Raw genomic sequence first — 11226 nt, forward strand, 5'->3', positions numbered from 1 at the left:
TTACAGCTGAAAAAGGAGGCACTTGTCTCTTCCTTGGAGAAGAGTGCTGCTATTATGTTAGCAAGTCAGGCCTAGTAGACACTAACATTCAAACCCTCAATAAAATAAAAAACTGAGATACAGAACCTTAATACCCCAACCTTGCCGGGACCTTCCTTCTGGGTTTTGCCCATATTCCAACAAATGCTTCCATACCTCGTTCCTATACTAATACTGTGCCTTATTTTATTCTTCATCCGTACGTCCAAATGCCAACCATGGGCCCCGACCTTAACAGCGCCCCTTAACAGCAGGAAGTAGCCAGACAGACCACGGCGCCCCTTTATCACTATTATCAATAAAAGGTTGGACTGTTTGGATGAACGGAGGCAAGATGGTGCACTTCCGGGTTCTTCATCCCCCAACTTTTCCCGCACGCGCGAAAATGCAGCCGGCCACCCGGGAAGGTGCAGACCAACTAGGCATGTGCCAGGTGATGTCAATCCGAAGAGACCAAGATTTACCTGGTCGCACCTGCGGAACGCCCCCTGACACACCCATGCCCCGCCTATCGCCCTCCCACTCCTAGAAAAGCCGCTCCGGACGAATGCCACGCACGGACTTCCCAGCTTCCCCACTGCGGTCGGGACTGTCGGAACTCCGTCTGAGAGCTCCACGGGCCACTCTGTGGGCCTCATTTGCTGGAGGCCGACAGACCTCTCCCTACCCACCTTCTTCCCCTGAAGCTAGGTGACCAAAATAAACTTGCAGTTTTGCTCCCACACTTGCCTAGTCACTGGTTCTTTTGTGCCCGCTCTGGTGGTCTTAGAAAAACAAATCAAATACTTTAGCTGTCATGAATGTAAAAGAAACATAAATGTCTTTGACAAGCAGTGGCAACATGCTGGCTTGTCAAAAAAGTGGGTTAGCTTTTGTCTATTAATAATAGTCTTTATATATACTGTTGTAAGATACAAAAATTATAACTAAATAAAACTTAAAATTTGATAAATCTGAAGTTGATGCAACTAATTTATAAAGTATAACACAGGACATCTGGAGAGAGAAAATGCATTGTTTTACATCTTAAGCTCTTTATTGACTACAATGCAGAACATTTTATTTTAAGATACAGTGGGTTTTGCTTTTGTTGATGTTTTCACCAATTCAACTGAAGATGAAAGAAAGTCAAGACAATCAAATGGTAACTAGTAGCAGCTTATCAGTAAATGAGAGCAAGTATAGAGACTGTTCTTTGGACTGAGGTTAAATCAATTCGTCAATAAAGGCTTTTCCACTGCCTAACAATTATAACATATTAATAGTCGTCAAATAGTGCTGGATGGGACTCCTCTAGAGATAACTAAAGCCTTTCATTTTATACATGAAATAGCCACAAAATGTAGATGGGTTACATCAACTCATTGGATTTGCCCATCTTAAATTACTCTGAGATTCAGAGAAATCAAAATTTCATCATATGTTGTGCAACAGTTTCTTCAAATACCTTCTCATGCTCAATAAAATTAACATGTCATCCAGACACTCTTTAATCTCAACACATGACATATAAATGGTCACATCCATCATACATACACAGATGATTAGATGACTTGAGGACTATGCAAGGATGGCAAGAAATCACTTGATTCTTTGGTTATGCCCTAGTGACAAATATATATATTTCTTGCCAACCAGCCAATCAATTTTGGAAATAATATTAGCCCACGACCTAATACATTCTAACAGCCTATCCCTCACTTTTCATGCACCATTAGGGCCAGTCACCAATCTCCTGCTGTCTTTCCCAGGAATACATTCCTTTCTTTGGAAACCTGAAATGCCCCTAGATAAATGTGCCCTTCTCCAGAGAAACACATTTCCCACTCAATTACAAATCCTGACTCAAAACTGAAATTAATACAGGCAGGCAATTGAGGGTTCTTAGAAAACTTCCTTAAAAATGACAAATGTATGTGATGTTAACACTATCCAATGTATCTGCATGCCACCTTATTAAATTAAAAACACCAGGTGTATTTATACAACATGTTCAATGGCTTACAGGTTAGGATCCTAGAAACAATACATGTCTTATAGCAAAAAATATACATATAATAATCCTCCTATAGTTTATATAAATGATGAAATGTTTTTGAATATATCTATATATGTACACATATATACTCTGTGTGTGTGTGTTTACAGAATCTGGCACACAAATATTTCAGTCCTTCATTGGCTCTTACGCTTCAGTGTCAAAGTCACCAGGTTTCAAAGTCTTAAGGATGGAAACAAAGGTCACCGCTGGGGACAAAGGACTGGCTTGATGCACCTTCCCTTATGAAGGACCAAGTTTGCTGGACAGTGGCACCCGGCAATGCATGGCTTGTTGCATGGACCAATTTCATTCCAGTTGTCACAGGTCTTGATACATCCTGGGCCACAGGTATCATACACAGCACCATGCTTACACTGGGTGGCTGAAAAAGAGGAGACAAAGCCATGACATGGAGAAAGGCCCCATTAATTCACCCTCAGCCAGATGCCATTTCTGCAGGCTCATGTCACTGCATAGACCTTTCCATAGCTCAGGCTCAGATTTGCATTTTACCAAGAGAATGATAAACACCCAACATTCCTCAAACACTCTGGGAATCAGCTACATCTATAAAAACAAACGGGTAGATCTGAATAAGAATTTATCTTGTTCTTAGATAAGATAAACTATAAACGTGTAAGGCTATAGGAAAATCTTTAAGGTTATTTAGTTATTGTACAAGTAATTAAATAGTATAAAACATCTGCTGCAAATAGTCCTTTCAGCTATTGAGCTGTGATGAATAGGAATATTTTGTGCAACTACATCAATATTCAAATATATGAAATTACCTACAGAGAAAAAACCTACCAAGGATATTGGGAATGTGTGACATATTTTAATCAATGTTATCGTGTGTTAAATTAGTAAATTTAAGGCGTGTTGAAGCAAGATTGTGTTAAGCCAAATAGAGAAACGTCAGATGTGTGACTGCAGGGAGGACAACGGCTGGCTGGGTCCAGACAATATAAAACCGATGACGTTGCCATGTCACAGCCAATTTACTATCTTTATTGACTTAGAGGCAAAGTGATTTTGACAAAATTCTGAGAGATCCTGAAAATTCATGACTAGACTTGTCAGAAAAAAAATAATGCAAACATTCGGGAAGTTCTGTGACACACAGCCTTTTCCATGTGAGTTACATCCAGTGACAGTCGAAGGGGCCACCCCTCATTTCTCAAGAATAGGAATGTTGACACAAGTAGAAATTTGGAGCAGGGACCCTCCAAGAGCACCAAGAGCGATTGAATCTTCATTTAAAGTTGCTTTAAACAAAGAGCAGGGACCCTCCAAGAGCACCAAGAGCAATTCAGTCTTCATTTAAAGTTCCTTTAAACAAAAGTGAAAACAATGGAAGACATTCTCAGCTTCAACGCCTCTATCGTTTATGCTGCCTGCAGAATCATACCTGGTGAGGAATCGTGTAATTGTAAAATCTAAGGATAGAACTGGTTTGTCAGCAAACGGGCCTCACTTTGAGTCTCTCAAGTTATGCATTTAGAGTTGCCACCAAATGTTGATCTTTGATGATATTTAAGTAAAAGAAAGTTAATAAGCACCATAAAATAAATTCTATGAAGGCTTCTCAAATATCCATTGCACTGGTTAAAAACAAATGAGAGGCCGGGCGCGGTGGCTCAAGCCTGTAATCCCAGCACTTTGGGAGGCCGAGACGGGCGGATCACGAGGTCAGGAGATCGAGACCATCCTGGCTAATGCGGTGAAACCCCGTCTCTACTAAAATACGAAGAAAACTAGCCAGGCGAGGTGGCGGGCGCCTGTAGTCCCAGCTACACGGGAGGCTGAGGCAGGAGAATGGCGTAAACCCGGGAGGCGGAGCTTGCAGTGAGCTGAGATCCGGTCACTGCACTCCAACCTGGGCGACAGAGAGAGACTTCGTCTCAAAAAAAAAAAAAAAAAAAAATGAGAGAGCACATTCTTTCCAGGGAGTAATCAACAGCCTCTCATTGGCTCTTACTATTCAAAAACCGAGTTGTATGAAACAACACATCTAAATAAAACCAACTGTAAACTACGTGGCTCGATAATGAACATTTTTCTGTATAGATACATATGAAGCACTGGTATATTATTTATTTATCCCTGCTTCAACTGTTAACTAAACCACTGACTCTTAGTAAACACCTGCTCTGAACAAAGTCCCTATACGAGATACTTTGGGGATAGAGGTAAATGACATGGCTGCTGTCTGATACACCAGCAGAGGGATGAGTTAGTAGCAGCTAATTCCTAGTCACTGATATTGAAACATCCCATGTAATCTATGCCTTATTGATTCCTACACCTAGCTTACACTCAGCTTTCTGAGGTGCCTTCTCAAAGGTAACTTCCTATTCAAAATAACATTTTCATATTCACTACCTCTTTTCCCCATTTATTTCTTCTTTACACATACTACTACCTGACATCATTTCATATTTACTCTGTCTTCCAACACTACAATGGAAGCTCCCTGAGGGTGGAGTTTTTGTCTGGTCCCTCACTACGTCTCTAGCTTACACATTTTCTGGCCCTTGGAGAGCATTAGATATGGAAGTCAGCAATAAATACTCACTAAATAAAGCTGTTATGAAACAGATATAACCACAACAGAGAGGGAATTGGAATTTTCCATTTGCGCCTAAGGATCTGTACTCTCCCCCTCTTTACACTGTTCTGTGGTCTGTGCCCTTGCACAGATGTCTCTACAGATGACATCAATGGGCTCCCTCATGCATGGTGGACTCCAGTGCCTTGATCTGGTGCCATTATCTGGCTTGGTGAATGTCACCACCATTCACCTCATCTTCCACTCTTCTGAACTGAGTTCCCAACGTTTTCAACTGAATACCCACCTCTTCTGTGTGGATGGGATGGATGTTCCTTGACTGATAAGAAGAGCACCTGCTGCTTATCGCATCACTGCATTTACAACATGAAATTGTAGTCATCAGTTTCATCCTCTCATACTTGTTCTCTTTCTTTCTCTCTACATACACACACCAACTCAAATATAGGCTACTATAGGGGAACGCTGTTCTGTTTCTTTACCTTCTGCAGGGGTATGGTGTTTAACATTTAGTAGATACTCAGAGGACTATTGAGAAATTGAGTAGATGGATACATGGATGAGTGAGTGGGTGGATTGACATAACCCTTCCTTTGAGTCTCTCAATTTAGGCTTCTCTGATCATCTTTTGACTTTTCACTGATCCCTTCAAAGTCCTCTTTTTTTCTCTTCTCAGTGACTAACAGAAAACCCTATACATTACATTTGCTTAATGATTTGGAAACATCCAAGCTGAATATCATATTTACACACAATATGCTTCGGTAGACTAATGGTGGTCACAACTGGAAGTTAGGATCACCTGGGAAACTTCCTGATGCCCAGACTTCACCCCAGATCAATTACATTAGAACCCCTCAAGGTGGGATCAGGATATCAGTAATTTAAGAAAAAAAAACAAAACACTCATCCTTTCCTTTGACCCTGCCCCACACTGGTGATGCTAATGAGCAGCCAAGATTGAGATTTGATCCTGCAAACAAACTCTACATTCATGCTTCAGTCACTCAGAGACACATTCCTTTTTAGCAACTGAGAAGAAAACTATTTCCAAAGAGAATTAGGTCCTATTATTTCACATCCTCTTCTACCTCAAGCCCTACTGGAGCACTTCCCCATCCCAAAGCATTCATCCTCTTTCAGTGTTGGATTTAGGTCATCTGCAGGAGCACCCTTAATTTACCCCTCACTGTCTCTTCTCATTTGCACCCATCCTGGATTTGCCATTCTTCTTCTCTGCCCCATCGCTTTCAGAACTTACCCTACTCTTTGTCGTAGCACATTAATCTTCTCCCTATGTATTTAGCAACAACAACAACAACAACAACAAATATTTCCTAAACTATCAGATTTATTTTCTCCTTCCTTTCACCTCCAGACTTTGTGGAATAATTTACGGTCATTTTAGCCTAGTCTTCTGCAATTCATTAACATTGACAGCTCATCTCCTCACCCACCCCTTGACCGAAGCGGTTCCCTCCAAAGTTTTCATTAATGTCCATACCCACTAACATCTTGGCAACTCCCATTTTCCCAAGACCACTCTGAAAAATATTTGGTCTTTGTGTCCATTTTATCTTATGACAGTGAACTCTCCTTGTTCTTCTGCTGACTCCCGGAGAACACCTCTCTCTCTTGGGTTTCTTTTCCCACTTCCTGGCATTAAATGTTCACATTACTTCCTGGAATCTCCCCCTGACATTGTTTTCTCTTCTATCTCTCTTCTTCGATTGCTACAGTTTTATCTCTGACTTCCAGTTAGAGACCTCTGAAATCTATTACCATTAGTTCTGATTTTTTTCCCAGTCTAATCAGTTTTATCTTAATTCAGATGTCCCCCACTTCAAATAGGTTTCTGGATATCCCCCCAAGATGCTTTCTCTCCTCTGCAACCCACAGTACTTTTAATGTTATAGTTATTTTCTTATTTGCTTTAATCCCCCAATTACAGTACAGCTATAGTTCTTAATCAGAGATATTCGTAAGAGTCCCCTGAGGTACTTTTAAAAAATATTTATTTCTCAGCCCATCCCTAAAGGTTTTTTCTCTGAATCTGCAGTGGTGCCTGTGCAGCTATTGATTTTAAAAGTTCTGGGGGTCACTGTGACAAGCACCTGCAGTTGAAGAGAGTGTATCGCTGAGGCCTGGGCTCCTGAGGGCAGGATTCTTATCTTCTGTAACCAAAGGTTCTGGCACAGGGACAGGCATGGGGGAGCAGCTCAATGCATGCCTCCTGGATGAGGATTTCATATTAATGACATTCAATCCATCATTCCTTTTCCCAGTGTGGATTTCATCTGGCCAGTTTTGAGTTCATTTTCCACTCCATTGCTTTCAGAATGCCTCTTTCAACTCACCTTGCCCTCTAGAGGCCTTGCTCCCCTTTAAGTCTTGCAAGGATTCCTTGTAGTATAAAAACGTCTCAGCAACATTTCTTCTTTCCCACCACATTCTTTGTGTTTCCCTGACTATCCCATAGCTATGAACTCTCCCATGTCATTTCCTCTCTCTGACGTCTCAATTTTTTCTTCTAGCTCTACCTTTCAACTTCTTCTGAGGCATCTTACCTTTCTACTATTAAGGACTGGTATGTCCCTCACAGTCAACAAGTCAAAAGTAGACTGCAGGAAATGAAAACTACTCGAGGAAAAAAAAAAAGATCTCTCTCTCTCTCTTGTATTATCCTTCATCCTAAAACTACCATCTCCCATTCAATTCCAATTAAATCAGTAAACATCCACTGAGTATCTATGTGCCAGGCATTCTCTTAAGCCCGGGGAATAAAATGTGATCAGATATCATCTCTGTCCTCCAGTTATAGGAGGTTGGGCTTACAAACAAATAGGTAAAGGTGATGTGTAAACAGATTCTTAGCAAAATATAAGATGTATCATATCAGACAATGAGAACAAAGTACAGGGGAAGAGTAAGAGAGAAAGACATCAGCTCAGCACTGAGAATTGGGTAGAGATCAAGGAAGACTTGAGAGAATGGATCCTGTGTAAGTATCAAGTGAGCAAACTTGTCAGACAGACAATGACAAGAAGAGCTTCCCAGACACGTAGAACATCAGGAACAAAGGGAGGGGTGCAGGCAACAGCAAGGTACTGTGGCTTAATCAGGGAAGGGTGGATCCTTGGTTTGGTAGGTTGGAGACATGAACCTTGAGGAGGGCAGGTGGTAGGAGACAGAGGCAGAGTAGTAAGCCAGGGTCAGAGACCACAAATGACCCCATCAGCCTTGGCAAATGGAAGCTTTGGAAGGGTTTTAAGCTGTGGAGTGACATCATCAGATTTGCCTTCAATTCAGCAGAGCTTTTAGATGATCCTAGAACACGAACACTGACCTGAGCCCTAATTTACCCTCTGGAAATTCAGTTGTTTTTTCAAACTTGTAAAAGGCATAAGATCATTTCTTAAAACATAGGTGTGATTTGATTGGCACATATGTATTTTAAAAGGATCTATTTTGTTAAATAGTTTAAAAACTACACGGCTGGGCGTGGTGGCTCACGCCTGTAATCCCAGCACTTCGGGAGGCTGAGGCGGGCGGATCACCTGAGGTCTGGAGTTCGAGACCAGCCTGACCAACATGGAGAAACCCCGTCTCTACTAAAAATACAAAATTAGCCAGGCGTGGTGGCACATGCCTGTAATCCCAGTTACCAGGGAGGCTGAGGCAGGAGAATCACTTTAACCTGGGAAGCAGAGGTTGTGGTGAGCCGAGATCATGCCATTGCATTCCAGCCTGGGCAAAAAGAGTGAAACTCCGTCTCAAAACAAAAAACAGCAACAAAAACAAACAAACAACAACAACAACAAAAATGGGGATCTGCCAAAGTGGTTAGGGTTAGAGTGCATTTATTTTCAAAGCGGCATTCAAACAGCTATAGGTGAAACATAAAAACATTATGTGCCGGCTTTATCAATACATTCAGTCAGCATGGCTCTGTGACTTCCAGAACTCAACCATCTCCACATCCCCCTATGGGGTGCTGAACGTCACAGTACCTGACTTTATCTCTTAAACTTTTACAGGAGGCATCCAGTCAGTCAAGAAATAACTCAGTGTATATAATTAGGGCAGAGTTGCTGAACAGAAGGAGCTAGAACTATCTAGGGTTTGTAGAGCCAGACAAGGAGGGAGAAAACTGTTCACATAGCCCAGCAGACTATCAATTATGCTACAGAAAGACACAAACACCCACATTTCCAGCACATTTTCCATGTATAAAATGTATTACTAGTGTGCAGTGACTATTAGTATCAGTTATAGGCAGGAGGCAGACATTCTGCTGAGGATGACAATGTAAGATACAGCAGACAAGATCACAACAAATTTAGAGTCAGAGGGTACCAAGTAACAAACACCAGTGATAGGGAACAAAGAAATAGAAATTGGAAAGTCACTAAGGTGACTAAGATTTAGATACATATTTGGATGAATTAGTTGACACTAACACAAGCACATAAATATGCATTTTTTTTTTCCACAGTGCTCATGGGTCTCTATGTTGTCATAATGATTAAGGACAGGGCAATGATGCCAGTTAACCGGGGTTCAACTCCCAGCTTCCTCGCTTCCCAGCTCTGAGACTTTCAGCTAATTACTTAACTACTTTAAGTCTCAACGACCCTATGAGTAAAATGTGGGTAATATAATGTTACCATACAAATAAAGTATTCTGGGTATTATCAAGATAAAATATAACATGAAATACTAATATAGTCCTTGGGGGAAAGGATGTGCTTAAAATGGGTGAATAGCAATATAAATGATTATTATTAAACTTTTATACACTTTCACTATAGCCCTTAACATATTCGATTTTATTTAGCAATTCCCATGCTAAATTAGAGTTCCATTAGTCCCTCGTGCCATAGGTAGTGGGCACATATTGTGTCTGTAGTCATGACAGTGTTAAAATCCAGGCTGGACTTTAAAATGTCACTGGTTCATTCAGAGTTTCTCGCCTGGCTGACTTCTTCTATGTTCAACGTCCAAACTTGGAAGATTTCTCTTTTTTGTCTTACGTGGCCTTAAGTGCTGTCATGAGTCAAAGGACCTGGGAGCTAAAAACGAATAAAGAGGACTCTTATAGTCTTCATTATTCTACGTGAATCTGAACTGAATCTACTGAGAGATGCTACAGATCTGTGTAAATTTATTTCTTCATGTACCAACTGTCAGTCTGTGGAAGTTCATAATGTGTGTGTGTGTGCGTGTGCGTGTGTGTGTGTATGTGAGAGAGAGAGAACGTGTGTGTGTAAAATGTTGATGGAGTTATACTTCACCCAGATGGTGCCACTAAGAAGGGGTAAACGGAATATTTCAGGAGCCATATTCCTTCTCCATTAGAAAAGTAATTTTAGCTCCAGAGACTCAGTCCCTGAAATGAAGATGCTGACCTGAAATGTGTAGTCCTCAAATGCAATGTGTGCACTGAAATGGTGCTAAGTATAGCTTTGGGCCAGGGAGAGAAGGATCATATATCCAGTATCTAATATGATCCCAACAACAGCACTACCACAGCTAATCAAATTAATAGAATTCTGCTGAGCCCTGCATTAGACCAGGATGGATGGCTGGATCAAGCTTGACTCCATTTATTTTATTCATTTTCTGGTAGATTCAAGGGAAAGGGGATTCAAAATAAAGGGAGCTAGGAGTATTCAAGATGGCTGGAAGGACCCAGTTCCTCAAAAACCTTACCCTCACATATTCTACCCAGCACTGATGCATTAGGTTAGAGGGCAGCCATTTGCCTCACGTTTTAGCAGCCTCAGTCACACCTTAGGTGAATTATTATTATTATTATTATTATTATTATTTTGAGATGGAGTCTCGCTCTGTCGCCCAGGCTGGAGTGCAGTGGCCGGCTCTCAGCTCACTGCAAGCTCCGCCTCCCGGGTTTACGCCATTCTCCTGCCTCAGCCTCCCGAGGAGCTGGGACTATGGGCACCCGCTACGTCACCCGGCTAGTTTTTTGTATTTTTCAGTAGAGACGGGGTTTCACCATGGTGGCCAGGATGGTCTCGATCTCCTGACCTCGTGATCCGCCCGTCTCGGCCTCCCAAAGTGCTGGGATTACAGGCTTGAGCCACCGCGCCCGGCCAAGTGAATTATTTTTATCGAATCAATACTTATCTGAGAAGGGCAGCATTGATAGAGCAGCACACTTGTTGTGGAAGATTAACTCTGATATAAAGATTGGACTTGGGTTTGCAGAGGAGGGGGCACAACCAAAATGGAGGTCACAGGAAGGTGAAAGGGCTCTGGTGCTTTTCAAAAAACACAAACTAGCGACCGCACCAAGGGGCAGCTGAGGAAGCTTCAGCAACTCCCAAAAATCCATCATCCTACCTCCCCACAGCTACCCAAGTGAACACAGGGGTTAACTCAGGGGTTTCAACACAGGCTGCAGGTCAGAATCACCTGGGCAGTTTTAAAAGGTACACGAGGCCAGTTGAAGAAAGGCATCATGGCCGGGCGCGGTGGCTCACGCCTGTAATCCCAGCACTTTGGGAGGCCGAGACGGGCGGATCACGAGGTCAGGAGATCGAGACCATCCTGG

General features: G+C 42.0%; 1 protein-coding gene across 1 annotated transcript in view; it reads right to left on the reverse strand.

Moving 5' to 3' along the window:
- Positions 1–1049: 1049 nt before the first annotated feature.
- The window catches only part of BMPER (BMP binding endothelial regulator), a 260754-nt gene continuing 250577 nt past the window's right edge, over positions 1050–11226 (reverse strand). Inside the window, exon 15 of the mRNA XM_017889844.1 lies at positions 1050–2462. Coding sequence (XP_017745333.1) covers positions 2281–2462 — 182 coding nt within the window. The 3' untranslated portion in view covers positions 1050–2280. The remainder of the gene's footprint in view (positions 2463–11226) is intronic.

The sequence above is a fragment of the Rhinopithecus bieti genome, unplaced genomic scaffold (genome assembly GCF_001698545.2).
Source record: "Rhinopithecus bieti isolate Rb0 unplaced genomic scaffold, ASM169854v2 scaffold_19617, whole genome shotgun sequence".
NCBI classification, from domain to species: Eukaryota; Metazoa; Chordata; class Mammalia; order Primates; family Cercopithecidae; genus Rhinopithecus; species Rhinopithecus bieti.